The 19,339-nt window shown below is 38.5% G+C and overlaps 1 protein-coding gene and 1 pseudogene across 7 annotated transcripts in view; both read left to right on the forward strand.

The window, feature by feature from the left end:
• RGS7 (regulator of G protein signaling 7) overlaps positions 1–19,339 on the forward strand; it is a 588,990-nt gene that overhangs the window by 544,400 nt on the left and 25,251 nt on the right. For all 7 annotated transcript variants that reach the window (XM_033196582.1, XM_033196581.1, XM_033196583.1 and 4 more), the window contains 5 exons: positions 7,952–8,050; positions 9,580–9,641; positions 10,609–10,719; positions 12,279–12,404; positions 18,236–18,422. In XM_033196582.1, the coding sequence (XP_033052473.1) occupies positions 7,952–8,050; positions 9,580–9,641; positions 10,609–10,719; positions 12,279–12,404; positions 18,236–18,422 (585 nt within the window). The remainder of the gene's footprint in view (positions 1–7,951; positions 8,051–9,579; positions 9,642–10,608; positions 10,720–12,278; positions 12,405–18,235; positions 18,423–19,339) is intronic.
• LOC117075947 lies at positions 863–1,323 on the forward strand (annotated as a pseudogene).

Here is a 19,339-nt window from a genome sequence, read left to right on the forward strand (position 1 = left end):
GGGAGTGAACTATAACAATTTTCCTGTGATTACGTGCCATAACAAGAGTAAAGGACCCAGTAAATCCCTGAACTAACAGTCTAGCATAGGTGCCTGAAGAATATCAGAGTCATTCCACATTTCATTTGGGAATGTTGTATCTAATTGTTGAATTTTTGACATGTTTATCAAATATAAGAAGCGAGGGCTTTGCTGTATGGATGATTTGAGCTATGTTAAGAATCTACCATTAGTCCATTTTCAAGTCTTTCTTTTTAATTAGAATATACTTTACTACAATATAAGGAAATAGGTAAAAATGTGTTGTCTCAAGGATCTATGAAAGAATGATAATGTAGCATAGCCAGAAAGAAATCAGCCTAATCTAGGTAAGTTTGAAGGGGAACCGTCTGCCTGATGTTCTTGAGTCTGATACTAAATTTTGACTGTAATAGATTCTGTATTAGCCAGAGTTCTCCAGAGAAACCGAACCAGAAACAGAGAGTGGGGGGCGGGAGGGGGAGAAAGACAGAGACTTATATTAAGGCATTGGCTCACAGGATTATTGCGGCTTGGCGAGTTCAAACTCTGATGTGGGAGGCCAACAGGCTGGAGACCTAGGGAAGGGTGGCAGTTCAAATCCAAAGACACAGCTCTTGAGTCGCCGGGAAGCTTTTGCTGGGTTGCTGGCATCAGGGACCCACCTCGGCGTGTTGTCTTGTCGCCAGGCCCCTGGTGCACCCCAGCGGCAGGCAGAGCTCACGGCCATGCCTTCACCCCACCTGCTGCTGGTCCAGGGTCCGGGCACCGCGTCGATGGCGGCTCCGCAAAACATTCGACCCGGCTGCAGCCCTTGTCCTGAGCGGACTTTTTGAACTATAACATGAGGCGTCTGCGCCTCTTCTGCCGGGCCCAAGTGGTGTGGGGCTTCGGCCGTGGCTCCAGGCAGCTGGGCATCCCCGCAGCGAATTTTCCTGAACAAGTTTAGTAGCTAATCTTCCAGTTGATGTATCCATCGTCATTTTTTATGGTTGGGCCAGGGTTGGAAGTGGAGATGGCCTTTAGGTGGTGGTGAGCATAGGATGGACCCCTACCACAAGAATACGAAGAAGTCCATGGAAAGGCTTATCCTGCATACCTTCAAAGAGGACTTCTGTGGGGAACTCCCCAATGCGGCCATTGTTCCCTACCTCAGACCAGAAAAGAACTTTCTTTAGAGTCACTTATTTCAGCAATTCCCGGCGACATTGAGGAGGCTAAGAAACGACTAGATTTACCAGAACATTTGAAACTCAAGATAATTTCTTCCAGGTTTCTAAAAGCAAAATAATGAACAGCCCCTGATGAAAAAAAAAAAAACATATTATTTATTCATTCACTGTTTTCTAGTATTTCAGTGTTTATTACTATGCAGCCTCATCTTGGTTATATTTTAAAACTCAAACGTTTTCCTACAGCTGCGAATTAAACAGTACAATGTAGTTACCATATCATGCTTCAGCTGTTAAATTAAGGCCATCATGTCATAGCACTAAAAAGATTCATTTAAAAATCAATATTTTAAAAATATATATTGATTAAAATGTACCACTAGAAAGGTATTACACGTCTTATAATGGAAGTGAAATGTATATAAGTACAGGTAAAAAGACAAATCACTAGTTTGAGATGAAAACTAAAATTTTCATGGTAAAATACCAACATGTATGTACTTGTAAAGTTTGTACTTCTAAACAGAGAAGGCTTATAAATGCATTAAATAGAAGTTCAATAGTTTATCATAAACCTACACGGAATACACCTAGACTTTGTATTTTTGACATTTTGTGTATTAATATATTATTAGAAACATGAAGATGTTCGTGAATTTTTTAAGTCATTTTCTTTGAAGTCACATCATTGTACCATCTTTATTTTTGTACAGAGCTGCTTCAATTCTGTCATCTAGACCTCCCCTGCCTGTTTTTCTGTTTGTTTAATACAGTAAAATAAGTGTTTTTCAAATCTGTACATCTTTTTGTGGGATAACGCTTCTTTTTAAAATAAGTGTTTTTCAAATCTGTACATCTTTTTGTGGGATAATGCTTCTTTTTTAAGAGTAAATATCCTTCTTCTTCAAAACAACAAGCAACAACAAAAAAGGCAGTCTGGAGGCAGAATCCCTTCTTGCTGGGGGGGGGGCCAGTCCTTGTTCTATTAAGGCCTTCAGTTGATTGGGTGAGGCCCACCCGCATTGTGGAGGGCAGCCTGCTTTACTCAAAGTCCATTGTCCCTTCTGTAGGACAATAGCTAGAGGGCTTTACTCAAAGTCCATTGATTTAAATGTTAATCCCGTCCAATAAACACCGTCACAGAAACATCCAGAGTAATGTCTGTCCACATATCTGAGTACTATGGGCCAGCCAGGTTGACACAAAATTCATCACCACAGGCTGTATCCTTGTGTAGGACAATAGCTAGGGGGGTCCTAGGACACAAAGCCTGAGGGAAGTGGTAAGAGCATCTGCATGTGTGTGACTGAATCCACACTTTGGGCTCCCTCCTGTAACTTTAACACCCATATTTCAAAATCACAGTAAGCTATTTCCTATCCTGTTCTCCTTTTCCTCTGTCACCTTCATCTGAACACCATGGCACTAAATATGACAGTTAACAGCATCAGCGAAAAGCTAATGCACACATCCTGGAAGAACAACAGCAAATGTGTAATTAGCTGTCTGGTTTTCCCGCTATTAATAATCCGGTGGTTGTAGCTGTTTCTGCATAAAATATGGATGTGTCCTCAACTCCATATACAACATGTGTACATTTACATCTTAATGTGTTACTGAACAGAATAAACTACTCATATCTTAGAGCAACACAAAAGTGTGTCGAGTAAAGGGTATAGTAAAAGTGCAAGCAATAGAAATTGCTTCAATGAGAATGAATAAAGGGGGACTTTACTTTTTTTTTGAAATGGAATCTCTCTCTGTCTTGCCCAGGCTGGAGTGTAGTGGCGGAATCTCGGCTCACTGCAGCCTCTGCCTCTCAGGTTCAAGTGATTCTCCTGTCTCAGCCTCCCAAGTAGCTGGGACTACAGGCATGTGCCACCACGCCCTGCTCACTTGGTATTTTTAGTAGAGATGGGGTTTCACCATGTTGGCTAGACTGGTCTCGAACTCCTGACCTCAGGGGATCCACTCGCCTCAGCCTCCCTAAGTGCTGGGATTACAGGCATGAGCCATCACACCAGGCCAAGAGGGGACTTTTCGGATTCATGGTCTGAAACCTTGTGGCAGGCAGAGGTCGAGCTGGCCCAGGGGTGTGAGTGGACCCAGCTCTCTCACGCTCTGTCTCTCTGGTCACCTTCTCTCTGCTTCTTTCTCTGTACTGGCTTTCTCCATATTGTGTCAGATATGGTCACAGTCTGTTCTCCAGTTCAGCTGAGCAACCTTGAAAGAAAGAGAACTATTATTACCACGCCAGCCAGTCAGAAAAGCCCCAGCGATTACATTTCACATGGAAACACGGAAAGGCGTCTTGGACTTTGTGGTTTCTGTTTGACAGTCTCTGACTTGGTTCTTGGTCTGTTTGAGTTGCTGTGACAACATATCTTAGACTGGGTAATTTATAAACAACAGAAATGTATTGCTCACAATTCTGGAGTCTGAGAAGTCCAAGAACATGGCACCAGCAGATTTCATATCTTTCACGAGCTCACTCTGTGCTTCAAAGATGGTGCCTTCTCACTGTGTCCTCACATTGGGGAATATGCAGATAAGCTCCCTCAGGCCTCTTTATAAAGGCACTAATCCCATTCACAAGGGCTTCACCCTCATACCTCGTCACCTCCCAAAGTCCCTACCTTTTAATACCATCACATTAGGGGTTGAGGATTTCAACATATGAATTTTGGAGAAACACAAACATTCAGACCATAGCAAACCCCCACCCCCAACCTTAAAAAAAAGGGATAATTTTTCTAGTTCTCTTCTAAAATGTCAAAGGAAATCACCTATGAACAGATTTATGTAGGAAGCCAAATCTATTTTATTAATGAATAAATAGATGGCACTGTATATGAAAAAGTGCTTGTCTTAGCACTATAGGGAATAAAAGAACATGTTAATCAAGCCACAGTATTGCAAATAAATGCTTTTGCTATTGAAACTGAAAATGGATCTCAATTAGTTAATTTGGTTTTCCCTCTGCTGCAAATATTAAGACATTAAGAGATTTTATTTCTCTTCCTCTCTAACCCTACCTGTTTCTAGCTCTATGCCACCCCACCCTGTACCACAATTTGAATACATTTTTTTCTGAAACATGCAAAGCCTTTTACATTGCAAATAATTTTCATAACTTGCCTGCCAAAATAGGATTAATCTCTTTGCCTCCTTTGTCCATAAAATAATCCCCATATATAGAATTATATTCTTCTCGGCTGTTTTCATTGTAGCCAACAATCAAAGTTAAAAGCTATCACTATCCCCAGGAAATGAACAGTGCTCAGATTGGTGAAAGCGAGACCTCCTGATGTTGAATTTTATGTAAGACAAGAAATGGAAACTTTGCGGTAACTTCAGAGCCAGTAGCCAGGTGCCTGGAAGATGTTTTAAGCAACACTTCCCAATGGTTTGGGTCATGGTCTCTGTTTTTTTTTTTTTTTTTTTTTTTTTTTTTTTTTTTTTTTTTTTTTTTTTGAGATGGAGTCTTGCGCTGTCACCAGACTAGAATGCAGTGGTGTGGTCTTGGCTCACTGCAACCTCTGCCTCCCAGGTTCAAGTGATTCTCCTGCGTCAACCTCCTGAGTAGCTGGGACTACACACACGTGCTACCATACCCGGCTAATTTTGTATTTTCAGTAGAGATGGAGTTTCACCATGTTGGCCAGGGTGGTGTCTATCTCCTGATCTTGTGATATGCCCGCCTTGGCCTCCCAAAGTACTGGGATTACAGGCGTGAGCCACTGCGCCTGGCCTCTTATGGGACCTCTACGGAGTTTGCAGGAAATGCATAAATGTTGAAATCATTATAGAAATGTAGAGATAAAAGATAACTTATGGGTCATTTTACTTTCATGATACCACAAATTGCTGTGTTTTTCTAGCAGTCTTTTATTTTTTTATCTTAGCCCAAAAACTTACTGTTTAAACCATTAGCTATTTTTTATAAGCACTGTTTACATGACCTGTAGATTATTACTTAAAAACTTTAAATAATTAAACCAAGTTAAAAAAGAATGGAAACTTCAAGTCTCAGAGTCTTTTTATTTTTCTTTTCAAAAAATAAGGTGATACAATTAAAAAAATAGCAGATACTGAAAGGTACAACTATTATATAATTGGTGATCTCTCTGTTGCCTAATTTTAATTGACAAATAATAATTGCAGATATTTATGAGGTAATATTCAATAAACATATATACCATGGAATGAACAAATCAGAGTAATCAACATATTCGTCACCGCAAATATTTATCCTTTTTGTGGCAAGAACAGTTAAAATCTCTCTTTTAGTTAGTTTGAAATATGTAATACCTTATTATTAACAATAGTCACCTTGCTGTCCAGTAGAACACTAGGGCTTATTCCTCCTAGCTAACTGACTTTGTACCCATTGACCGAGATCTTTCTTTTCCCACCCCCTATCCTAGCCTCTGGTAACTGTCACTCTACTCTCTACTTCAACTTTTTTGTATTCCACATATAAGTGTAATTCTATGGTAAATACCTCTCTGCCTAGCTTATTTAACTAAACGTAATGTCCTCTAGGCTCATCCATGTTATTGCAAATGACAGAATTTCTCCTTCTATAAAGACTGAATAGTGTTCCATTATGTATATACACCACATAATTTTTTTAAAAAATCAACCTCTACTGTTATTTCAGAATTCAGAAGGTTGTTTTATTTAATCATGTTCAAATATGGCTAGTATCAGCTTGGGCCATTTCCAGTCCTTCAGTGTAAATTAAATCACTTTATATTCCAGACCCTATGCTTGTTATTATTTTTTGTTTCATAATACTTATCGCATTTTTAGTCATATGTTTATTTGTGTAATTGCCTGTGTAACTTCTTTCCCTTCCACTGGGTTGTGAGTTCCAGTGCAGAAAGAAGCACATCTATTTTGTTTATTTGTATTTCCCTAACGCTTAGTACCATATCCAGTATATAGTCAGTGTTCAATAAATGTTGAATGAATGAATGAGTGAAAAAATAAATGAAATAAAAGCGCTAGTTTAAGCCATTCAGCTCCGTCCTGTTCAGGGTAAATTCAAAGCATATGAGCAAATCCTTGTGTTGAAATGGATGGCCATTTGCTGCCTCTTGTTTGGCATTATGAAAAAAGAAAAAAGAAGTGGATGTCTTCAGTAATGGGAATTGGGTTCCCAAGGGTCTGGTGCTAGGGCAGGAGAAGGGCATTGAAGAGGCCTACTCAAGATAGTCTGGGAACAGATAATCCCAATGATTAAATCCAAGTTAAAATCTTTTAAAGAAAAGATGAGAGCACCAAAAACAGGGTGGAGGCCAGGCACGGTGGCTCACGCCTGTAATCCCAGCACTTTGGCAGGCAAAGGCAGGTGGGTCACCTGAGGTCAGGAATTCAAGACCAGCCTGGCCAACATGGTGAAACCTTGTCTCTACTAAAAGTACAAAAATTAGCCAGGTGTGGTGGCACATGCTTGTAATCTCAGCTACCAGGGGTCTGAGGCAAGAGAATCACTTGAACCCAGGAGGAGGTTGCGGTGAGCCAAGATTATGCCACTGCACTCCAGCCTGGATGACAGAATGAGACTCTGTCTTAAAAAAAAAAAAAAAAAAAAAGGACGGAGCCGGGGGAGACACAAGGGCAAAACTACATCCAAAAGGCGCAGACACAGAGTCAAGAGGTAATGTTAAGTGGACGTAAGGTCCTAGTGAAAGCGGATCAGGAACAAAAATACATTGAATTTAGAGATATTGGCAAGCTTGGTGACTGGCCTGAAAATTGGCATCATTAGGCATCTGGAGCTAACCTCATCTAAAGTGTCTTTGCAAACCTTATCTGGTACTAATTTTGTGGAGTTCATGCAGTTTTATTATGCCCTCATTCTTCTTGCTCATGCCCAAAGAAAAAGTGCTCAATAACACATATTAAATTCTTTATTTTAAAGGAATAGTATAATATTCAAGAAAAAATAATTTGGCTTCTTTCTTGAGTTGACACGTGAGATGTCTCACACTCAGTTACAGATAGTTTTTCGTCCCTTTAGTCACCAGATCTTTATTTATACTTACTAAGCAATGGGCCTTTCTCAAAAAAGAGTCTTCCTAAGTAGTAGGTCTGACCTTTGGACAAGTTAATAAAAAAAGTACAAGGGTATTGAGAATTCCAAAGATGCATGACGCCTCTGGGGTCACTGATGTTTGCAAATGGCACCCAATGGCAAGGCCAGTATGGTGAAGTAAATAACTCACTGTTGACACGGAGAATAGGAGTACCCCAGTGTCTTCTATTGCACCATCAGAAATCAAATCAGCAATAGAATTCTTGACTTGTCCGTCTCCTCAGTGCCCCACTTAATTTCTATGTAAAATATCAAGTTATTTTTAAATCTTCTTTTGGGTTATTACATTTCTATTCTATTCTGCATCCACCTCTCTATTTTCTTAAATGAATGCTTATGAAACGTTAGTTAGTGTTGACATTCTCCAACTTGGTATTCCGAGCCTACTCTCAAATTTTATCACATGCACCTTGTTCTCTACATATAATCAATTATTCTGTTAAAGTTAATAATCTAACTACGTTTTTTTTCAGAGCTGTGCTTCTATTTTATATGCATATGATATTTATCATAGCAGTGCCTTTTGAATTTTGATAAGAAGCTTAATCAAATAAGCTTTGAGAGATCTTATTGAATTTATGCTAGAGTTACTTTTTAGAAAGTCTGTGACTGTAAATGATATTTTGTCCTAAAATGTTTATTTTTTATTTTAATATAGTCTGTCTATGGTTTACAAAATGATATTAGAAGTCACAGTCCTACCCACACACCCACACCAGAAACTAAACCTCCAACAGAAGATGAGTTACAACAACAGGTGAGTCAACCTATGAGATGACCTGTGAAAGGTTTACAGAGTAACAGCTATGAAAAGCAGAGAGTAAATGTAAATAGTGGGTATTTTTAAAGGTTATTTGTATGATTGCCTGTTTCATATGGAAGATTTGCAGTTAAAAGATAATAAAATTTTCTAATTTTAAGTATTATAATTACTTGAAAATGTATCAATATATGGTAATGATTTTCAAAACCCCTCACTCTTTATTTACGCAAATCCTTGTTCCTCTAACCAGTTGTGAAAATCACCTATGCTGATTTGTAGGTGACTCCATCATCAATAGTTACTTTGTACCCCAAAGCTCTGTTTTAAAGAGTAAGAGGACAAGAGGTTGAGAACATTGTCACACTTCCCATATCCAATGATAGGACATTTTCTTCACAAGGACATTGCTTATTCTTCCTTTCTGCAATGGTGATTTCTCTCTGCCTCTTGAAGTTTTTCTTATCAACACTGGTGTACAGTCATGGAGTCATGCTAATACTATCCAAGTAATATTATAATAATATCCAAGTTATAGTTCAAAGCAAACTCCAGTGTCTCAAGTCAAGTAATAGTTAAATTTCTTGATTGGTTCAGTCATGGGGCTTTATTCTCATTTTGACTCTTTTCCCTTAATATTTTATTATAATACGGTTTATCAAGAGTGTAATATATACTTTTCTAGTAGATTTATAATAATCAGGAAGGAAAAGCCATTCAGAGGGTTTTTAATTAAAGTTTTCTGTGTGTGATTATTCCATATGAGCGTTTGTCATGAAGTACTGACAAAAATTATTCTCAAAACACATATCATTGATGCTTTCTTGGTATTAGGAGATAGGATTTATTTTGAAATTATAGTAATAAATAATTTTCTAAATTTGGAGGGAAGTATGATTCTGGATTTAGGTATTCACCAGGAATGAATGTTTAAAATCTCTACAATTTTATTTTTTATTTTTTTGAAACAGAATCTTGCTCTGTCACCCAGACTGTAGTGCAGTGGTGTGATCTCAGCTCACTGCAACCTCTGCTTCAAAGTCCCAAGTGATCCTCCTGCCTCAGCCCCCAGAGTAGCTGGGACTATAGTACCTGCACCACTACACCTGGCTAATTTTTGTATATATTTTTACAGACAGGGGCTCACTATGTTGGCCAGGCTGGTCTCAAATTCCTGGGCTCAAGTGATGTGCCCACCTCGACCTCCCAAAGTACTAGGATTACAGGCGTGAGCCACTGCACCCAGCAAAATCTCTACAATTTTAAAATAAAATTACATTTCATTAAAGTAGGCAGAATGGTCAAACTCATTGCTGTTCTAAAGTGATATCAATTGTGTTCACATTCCAGCATTTCATTTTGTCAACTCTTTAGGAGCCCTCTGCTTTTATTTTTTTAACCAACTTTGAAATTGTACTGACATGGAATATACTCTTGTTCAGAATTGCCCAGTCAATCATGATTTAGAGTGGAAAATTGTGAAAATGTCATTACTTATGTAACTCCTTCTCTAATCCTCTTTTCAGATAAAATATTGGCAAATACAGTTAGATAGACATCGGTTAAAAATGTCAAAAGTCGCTGACAGGTGAGTATTTCAAAGTGTCTACATAAATTTTTAAATTTCTTATGACAATTAAATGTGTTTAAAAATGAAAGAGAGCTGTTGGGACAGATAATTAGAATCCTATAAGTAATGTGATTTTGTTTTCCTTTTTGCACGTAGAAAAATTTTCAAAGAACTCTTTTGACGTAGTTTAAATGACAGAATGATAATAATTGTCTTAAATGCCTAGACGTCTAGTCCTTGTTCAACTAAGAATTAGAGATAGCGGATAATTCTGCAGAGTCTAGCCTTTTCACTTCTGCCGGAAGACATGAAACTTTTGATTACCTTTTGGCAACTTGAAGCTTCTCTATAAACTTACTTTAACAGTAACAATTGACACTGTTCCTGCCTGACTTCGGAATATGAATGAAACTCAAATTTTAGATATTTTCCCTTTCTTCATTTAAATCTGTTCTTAATGCCATTCATACTCCTCACTTTTGGGCATTGCCAAACCCTGCCTCTCCAACTTCTTTCCTTTCTCCCTTTTAAAATTTTGTATATACATTTAAAAAGCTTGTCAGTGGCTCCCATTTTACTTAATTCCTGTAAATACCTTTGACAGAATTTTCTTTTTAAGCCCTTCTTTAAGTTAGCTAAAATCTGTTCTGCTGTGGGTGGACTGATTAACCAAAAATCGGAACTGACTCTTAGTGGTGCCCTTCACGCACTGACCTCTTCCATAGTGCTTCATGTTAAACAAGGGATATTGATTTATATAGCTTAGGCATGAGGAGAGATGGAATCTTTAGCCACAGTTTTCTGCCAAAAAGCACAATAAGTTGTTGCATGAAAGTTATTGAAACATGAAGATTGCCATTGGATTTCATTCTTTAAGTGAGCAAGAATTCCTTGGTCCCGCATTTTTATATTGTTCTCCTTGCTTTGGACTGGCTGCAACTCCAGTCAGAAAACTAAAGAAGGTGGAAATGTTTTTTCTCCCTAGTCTACTAGGTTACACGGAACAGTACTTAGAATACGACCCATTTCTCTTGCCACCTGATCCTTCTAACCCATGGCTGTCCGATGACACCACTTTCTGGGAGCTTGAAGCAAGGTAGGTGGCATTTTGTCTTTCTCGCAAATATGTTGCTGTATTTCAGGGTCTGAGTAAAATGGGAAGGAATTTATTGTTGTCTAATTGTGAATGTAATTTTGTTCTTTGTCTCCATTGGCTCATATCTAACATTCTTGTTTGAGATAATGGCTTTTGAACCTTAGACATTCACATTTGCATTAAGATTTGCATTGCTGGAAAGACCATCCCAAAATTAGAGGTGCAATTATTCAGAGTTAGGATCTTCAGTTCTTGAAATTTAGCTCATTGCTATTATCTTCCTGGAAAACCCACGTAGTCACAAAGGCTCATGTATTCAAGTAAAATGAATGCTAAAGCCATGCATACTTAAGCCCAACACAAGTATGTCTTTATAAATTGAATTTTAAAACAAAATGGTCTTACCATAAACACTGTAAGAGAAACTGGCAAGACACTTACTTCCTAAGAAAAGCAAAGCACCACTTAGGACTCCCTGGTTTCCTTCATGAGCTATATAGGGAAAGAATTACATCATCAGTCTTAACAGAGTCATAAAAAGATCATGGCATATCACTTTACAAAGAAAAGATTGGTACTCTGTCATATTTCTAGCAGTTCTCTAGATTGCATTTCTGGACTATCTCTTTCTTTTGCATCCAGCCATGAATCTTAAACACTGGACATGCCCAGAACTCTTCATCCACAAATTAAAGATTTTACAGATGAGAAAGCTGGAACCCCAAAATATTGTGACTCAGCTAGGATTAGGTCACAGATTTAATTGACACCAGAATCATAAGCTAGTATTGAGATCTTTTGGTTACCAATGCATTTTCCCCAGTTCAATATACCTGCATGACACTGTGTGGCATAGTGGTTAAGAAATGTGTGCCTGGTGTGGTGGCTCACACCTGTAATCCCAGCACTTTGGGAGGCTGAGGTGGGTGGATCACCTGAGGTTAAGAGTTCGAGGCCAGCCTGGCCCAAGTGGTGAAACCCTATCTCTACTAAAAATACAAAAAGTAGCGGGTCATGGTGGCAGGCGCCTGTAATCCCAGCTGCTTGAGAGGCTGAGGCAGGAGATTCTCTTGAGCCCAGGAGGCGGAGGTTGCAGTGAGCTGAGATCGCACCGTCGTACTCCAGCCTGGTTGACAAGAGCGAAACTCTGTCTCAAAAAAAAAGAAAGAAAAGAAATGTGGCATTGAGGTCAGAACATCTGGATCTTTGCCCCTTATTACTTGCCTGACACTGGCAAGTGATAACTCTATGCCTCAATTTCCTCATCTGTAAATAATAAGATTAATAGTGCCTATCTCATAAAGTGGCTGGCAGAAACTAAAAGAGACCATTTTTGTAAAGTGCTTAGCACATAATGCTCAATAAATGTTAGACTTTATTATTAATACTAATGTACATGATGATTTCATGCAGAGCCGTTAATCAGAGATATATTTTTTTGAAACAAAAGGTAAAGATGGGAACTTCGAGGCACACGTGATTTTAAAGGGGAATGTAATAACAAAAAAATTGGAATTCTAATGAAAGGAATGTGTTTGCCTTTGTTTTATCTTCTATAGCAAAGAACCGAGCCAGCAGAGGGTAAAACGATGGGGTTTCGGCATGGACGAGGCATTGAAAGACCCAGTTGGAAGAGAACAGTTCCTTAAATTTCTAGAGTCAGAATTCAGCTCGGAAAATTTAAGGTAAGACACATTGCTTGGATTTTATAAGCTAGAGAAATACTGTCTGTGATGTGTCTGATTATTTTGGAGGTAATAGATCCCCCACTAACATCATAATGATGTTATGAACCCACTGAATTTCTGCCACCTAATGAAGGGAAAAAAGATAGCAAGGCAAAGGCTGTCCCACGTATCAATTTCTTATAACTTATTTTTACACTGTCTCTGTGCCTCCAGATGTTTTAACTATAATTTGGTGGCTTTGAAATGGACTCTGTAAAGAAATGCAGTACAGAGAGCAATGTTTGGCAAAGTGGAGATTGGCCAATAACATTTATGAAGTTCAATAAAAATATCATCTATTTGTCAATGTTGACTATCTTTGCATATCACTTCTCAAGCAAGTTAGAGAAGAAAAGACTGGGCAGCTCTATCAAACTTAAAACCAAACTACTGGGCTGTCTCATTCTCTTTGCATGTTTAAATAATAGCCACAGGGCAATTGAGAGCAGCACAGCATTGAGCTGTTCGTGAGACAGCAACACCCGTTCTGCCCATCTGTTGTAAACATCATCTTTATATAGTTTTAAAATTTGCTAACATAAGGAGGATCTGAAAATTGCATTTTTAAATATAAGACATTAGAGTGGATTTTAATAGCTCTATTTAACATCTTTGAATGTTAAATAACTTTCCACTATATAAGACTGTTTTTTCATGAGCTTTTTCATTCATTATTCTTTTGAAACCTGATGCCCAATTTTTACTTTTCCATGACTTACACGGTCCTGTAAAATTCATTTGCTGAAAGTTCTCTGCATTCATTTATTTTCATTGGAATGAAGTAGTGCCAGGCATGGTCACGTTCTTTTCAGGAGATTTAACAGGAATCCCAAACCATTCAGAAAGATGTAGGACGCTGACACATGTCACATGGATGAAGCAAGATGACCACTGGCAGAACCTGGAGGAGTGTAACTCGCTCTGTGTGCCTAGCATGGATTGCTGGCATGCCGCTTCCTATTCTTCTTCCAGTTTATGGGAATCCTTCATGCTTGTGCTTTTCCAAGATCTTGCTGCTAAAGTTGCTAAAGTTCTGTATTAAGCCTACTAATAACATTTTCTATATTGAGGTCACATTGTCAATGATTGAGTGCAAGAATTCATTAAAAGGCTAGGCGCCGGGCTCAGGCCTGTAATCCCACCACTTTGGGAGCCGAGGCAGGTGGATCTCTTAGGGATTTGAGACCAGCCTGGCCAACATGGCAAACTACATCTCTACAAAAAATAAAAATTAAAATTAACTGGGCATGACGGCACATGCCTGTAGTGCCAGCTGCTGGGGAGGCTGAGGAATGAGAATCACTTAAACCCAGGAGGTGGAGGTTGCAGTGAGCCAAGTTTGCACCACTGCACTCCAGCCTGGGCAACAGAGCAAGACTCTGTCTAAAAAAGAAAAAAAAAAAAAAGAATTCATTAAAAATAAAGCAGAGATAAAGGATACTTTAGGCATTTTAGTGGCTGGGGAGATGGATGTTCCTCTCATTCTCTAAGTTTTTGAAAACATGCTGGTATTATTTGTATCATGATGAGTAAATAAACAAGTAATAAACCTTACCAGCCTTGCCTAGCCAAATAAAAACATCTCCTTCTCTCATTAAAATTACAGTCTATTGGTAGATACAGACAAGAAAACAAATCGCAGCACAAAATCCTGGGTGTTTAGTTGGAAGAAGCACAGAGGGATGCCTAGCCCAGAGTTAGAGATCAGCAAAGGGATACTAGGGGAAATTGCTTCTAGGCTAAGAGCTGGACAACGGGGAGGAGATAAACCATCAAAATAGGAAGAGAGAAGATGCTTTTGGAAAAAGAGCATGTGGATACTAGGTTTCAGGCATGAATTAAATTACTGCCAATTTCTTAGTTCAAGCTTTAATAATTTCTTATCTTAATCATCCTATGCCATACTAGACTCTAGGCTAAGTAATTATATTTAAGAAATATTAGATTATCTTATATATATGCACATATTATATATACATATATATATATTTCTTGAGTATCTACTATATGCCTATCATAGTAAGTATAGATCAGTAGATAAATGAAAGATGTAGATTAGATTAATTCTTTATATATATATATATATATATATATATATATTTTTTTTTTTTTTTTTTTTTTTTTTTGAGACAGAGTCTCGCTCTGTTGCCCAGGCTGGAGTGCAGTGGCCGGATCTTGGCTCACTGCAAGCTCCACCTCCTGGGTTTACGCCATTCTCCTGCCTCAGCCTCCCCAGTAGCTGGGACTACAGGCGCCCGCCACCTCGCCCGGCTAGTTTTTTTTGTATTTTTTAGTAGAGACAGGGTTTCACCGGGTTAGCCAGGATGGTCTCAATCTCCTGACCTCGTGATCCGCCTGTCTCGGCCTCCCAAAGTGCTGGGATTACAGGCTTGAGCCACTGCGCCCGGCTGGATTAATTCTTGAATACCTACAAGACACCAGAATATATTTATATCTGCTACTTTTATAATATGCTACGTTATATTTTGCATTCATTATTTCTGATCATCACACATCTAACCACCAAAACCAACATAAAGTGTAAATATTGCCTCATTTTATAGATGAGAAAAGCATGACTGAGGAAGCTTAAGCCGAGAAAGTATGGCTAAGGAGGTCAGATTGCGTGTAGGTGGCATTCTTGGCTTCCTAAACCAGTACCAAGCTACTGTCCACTGCTCCCCAAATCTGAGCACTACTCTGCTTCCACTGACATATCTGTGTCACACACTGAAGGAGACAAAATGGTCCAGTGGTCAACAGGGCTGCGAATTGCACTTCAAATAAAATAACTCTCCGTGCATCTTACCTAAACAGCTGCCCTCCTGCTATCAGTGAGAGTGTGTCACTCATCTGAGCATTTTTTTTTTCAAATATTAGGACAGGAAAAATGTAAGAAGCACTGTTTCTCGATAACTACTTATGTTTCAAATACACCCTCCTCTCCCTAATAGAGAGAAGAAACTTGAAATTTTATGATGTATTTCCCTCATTCTTTTTTTCGAGCAAAACACATAGCATAGAGCAAGTGCTAAGAAAATGTAGTAATATCATGAGTTTTTATCTTTGAGTGACTAAAAATATGCCAGGTACTTTTCAGCGCCTTCTATATAATTTATATCATCAGTATAGCTTAATGGAATTAATTTAATCAATGAATCCAATGGAAACCAATTAATCCAGTGGAAACCCAGTGAAATAAGCATTATCATCCCATTTTACTGATGAGGAAATAAAGAATTAAAGACATTAAAAATACTTACTTAGGTTCCAGCTACCATGAAATAAAGGATATAGGTTTTTTTTTTTTTTTTTTTTTTAAGAGAGATGGGATCTTTCTCTGACACCCAGGCTGCAGTTCAGAGGCACTGTCATAGCTCACAGCAGGCTTGAACTCCTGGGCTCAAGTGATCCTCCCCCCTCAGCCTCCTGAGTAGCTAGGACCACAGGTGCACGCCATTGCACCCGGCTCCTCCATGCTATTAAGCTATTACAATAATTACAGTAATGGTGAGACTAAGAAAGGCAACGATGCTGTTAGAAAGACCATGTGAGGGAGTGCTTGTGAGCACATCATCTGCTGCAGATTTTCTGGGGGCAAACCTCAGCCGTGACACTGATAGTGAGCAATCTTAAATAAGCAACTTCATCTTCATATGCTCAGTTTCCTCTTCTCTAAAATGAGCAGAATAATAGAACTTGCTTTATAGAGTTACTATGGGAATTAAATGAGTTAATATGTGAATCACTTAGAGCAGTGCCTGCACCTACATGTCAGTATAGGTGTGGTTATTAACTTCTCAACCCTTTTATATTTTATGCTTATTTCCAGGCCCATTTCAGATGTCACTGGATTTAGAATAGCTTTCTCTAGATCCCCCTTTTCCAATCCAGCACTTGCCCCAGCAGAGGGACTCTTTCCTGCTTGCCATTCCCAGACTGTCTGGTTCATTCTCTTCCTGGAGAGCCATTCATGTACTTCCTGATGTTACGGCCATTTAAATGGTTTATCTTTTTCTCTATTCATTCTTTGAGGACAGAGACTTTGTTTTGATTGATGTGTTCAAAGTGTGCTGGAATGAACTTGACTGAGCATATGTTAATTTCAAAACTCCTGCTCCCTCAGATTACGCATAGTATTCCTTTTTATTTATTTATTTATTTTTTTGAGACGGAGTTTTGCTCTTGTTGCCCAGGTTGGAGTGCAGTGGCATGATCTTGGCTCACTGCAACCTCCACCTCCCGGGTTCAAGTGATTCTCATGCCTCAGCCTCCCGAGTAGCTGGGATTACAGGCGTTCACCACCATGCCCAGCTAATTTTTCTATTATTAGTAGAGACGGGGTTTCACCATGTTGGTCAGGCTGATCTCAAACTCCCAACCTCAGATGATCTGCCCGCCTCAGCCTCCCAAAGTGCTGGGATTACACACGTGAGCCACCACGCCCAGCCTTGCATAGTATTCCTATTACAGTGCACAGTGTCTAAATCTGTGCTTTAAGTGGGAATGGTCTTGAGCCTTCCTTTCTAAAAGTCATGGTGGTAGTTTCCTGTTTGAGGTGTTGTCAAAGTTAGATTATCCTCTGTTACATATATCTAAAAAAAACAAAATCTGGAAATGAAAACTCAAAAATCACTAGCCTGAGTAGTAGTTGATATTCTAATTCTAGCTCATGCACTTCATTACTGATTTCTGATTATTTATTAATGGTCACGTTAAAGCTTAGTAGTTACGAAGGTACTGCTGATCACCTCTGTTAAGACTCTGTTGCCTGGAGTTTGCTATCTCTGTGGCCGTCTTTGCCTTTCCGTGACTGCATCTGCGATTAGAGCAGTAAGAGTGTTTACGGAGGATAACACAGTCCTAGCAGCAACTTTTTCATGTAGAGTGTTTGTTTCTATTAACAAATTATGATTTAGTCATTTATCTTTTAAATATTATTTCTGGAGATCTAACCAGCAAGCTCTAACCTAGAGCACAATATTGAAGAAATGCAACCAATTAATACAATGTGGCCCCTTCTCACTAGACTTTACCACTTGCTATTATCAACCAAAACACACTCCCAGGTTCTTTCAGTATATATATACTATAAATATAGTCTGTATTCAGAAGTCTATATTCAGAAGTAAGTCAGTACATATTCTTCTGTGGCTTCTAAATTGCAATGATGCCTCTACACATTTAAACTTTTCAAGTAATTCCATGTGAAAGCTTGCTGCTTCCGTCATTCCATAACTCTCTCAATTAAATTAGCTTATCATTAGTTAATTGTTTTTATTTTTCCAGCCAGGGCATTTTCTGATCTTATGTCCAGGCCTCTTTTAACTCCAGCAAAGCTTCTTTGTAATTCCCTTACAAGCTAGAACAGAAAAGGCTCTCCACACTAGCCCCCACTGCTCAAATAGACAGAAGATCCAAAGAACACAGTGCATGACTTTGTCTCCCAATTGGAGCCTCCGTGTCCCACACCTTTAATTCCCTTCAAACTCCTCTTCGTTTTCAATAAACAGTTAGCAGTGCTACTTTCCTTAGATAAAATGAATGTTATACAGGGCTCTGACAGATCTGCTTTTAACAACAAACACTTAAAAGAGATCGTTTTTCATAATTCCTTCCAAAGAAGATTATACCTTTGAGTATAGTCAGTACCACCCTGATACTGGAAGCCCTCAGAGAAAGTGAGTTGGCTGTGAATCATCATGATGAACTGCATGATCCGTAAAGATCACAAGGATTTTCAGATGATGGGCCGTCAGAGTAAACACCTGATCTCACATTTTGCATAGATTCTGGCTGGCAGTGGAGGACTTGAAAAAGAGGCCTATTAAAGAAGTGCCCTCAAGAGTTCAGGAAATATGGCAAGAGTTTCTGGCTCCTGGAGCCCCCAGTGCCATTAACTTGGATTCCAAGAGTTATGACAAAACCACACAGAACGTGAAGGAACCTGGACGATACACATTTGAAGATGCTCAGGTGGGTGTACGGTGGGCCTCACGTCACAAATGTGCTTCTGAGAAGGTGATTGTTGGTTATATTCATTTTATTTTCATTATAAATGGCAGCTATTTCTAACATTTTCAATTAGGTAACTGTAAAACAACTTTAACTGATCTAGGAAGGAACAAAGACACATTAAACTGAATAGATTTTTAAAACCTGGGAATATTTTCTAAGTTTGAATATTTTTGTATGAAGGGACATATTTGAAATAATTTAAAACTTTTACTTCATTTTCTCCTCTGTTCCCCCAATAAGTGAGCAAACATTATCTAGTGATGGCCCCCATCTCAGTAAAAGATTTTTTAAAACATTTTTTTAAAAAGATTTAAAATCTTTAAGGCATCTTCAATGTAGAGATTCCAAGACTCTGACATTCCTGAATTATTCATTATTATAAATTATTCAAACTGAATTAGCTTAAAGTTATGTCAAACTCAAACCAGTTTTATCTCTGGTGAAAAAAAATCAAATATTAGATTCTGACATTTCTTAAATTTTCAAGTTAATTGTTTAGCCTACAGAAAGAAAAAATAAAGAAAACTGATTCTAATTTCCTAAGACAAATTGTTAGTCATCTTTTCTCAAACTGGATCTTAATTCCCTTTGTAAAAACAACTTGAATTTCTGCCTTCTCTAAAAAAATATTGATACTCAAGAAGAAAAATCAACTTCTTTTGAGGGGATAGTGTTTGCTGATAATGTGGTATTTTATTTTATTTTATTTTATTTTATTTTATTTTATTTCATTTCATTTCATTTCATTTTTGGAAACAAGGTCTCTTTCTGTTCCCTATAGTGGCATGATCATGGCTCACTACAGCCTTGGCCTCCCAGGTTTAAGCAATCCTCCTACCTCAGCCTCCCAAGTAGCTGGGACCACAGGCATGCAC

The sequence above is a fragment of the Trachypithecus francoisi genome, unplaced genomic scaffold (assembly GCF_009764315.1).
Source record: "Trachypithecus francoisi isolate TF-2019V2 unplaced genomic scaffold, Tfra_2.0 Lachesis_group5, whole genome shotgun sequence".
Taxonomy (NCBI): domain Eukaryota; kingdom Metazoa; phylum Chordata; class Mammalia; order Primates; family Cercopithecidae; genus Trachypithecus; species Trachypithecus francoisi.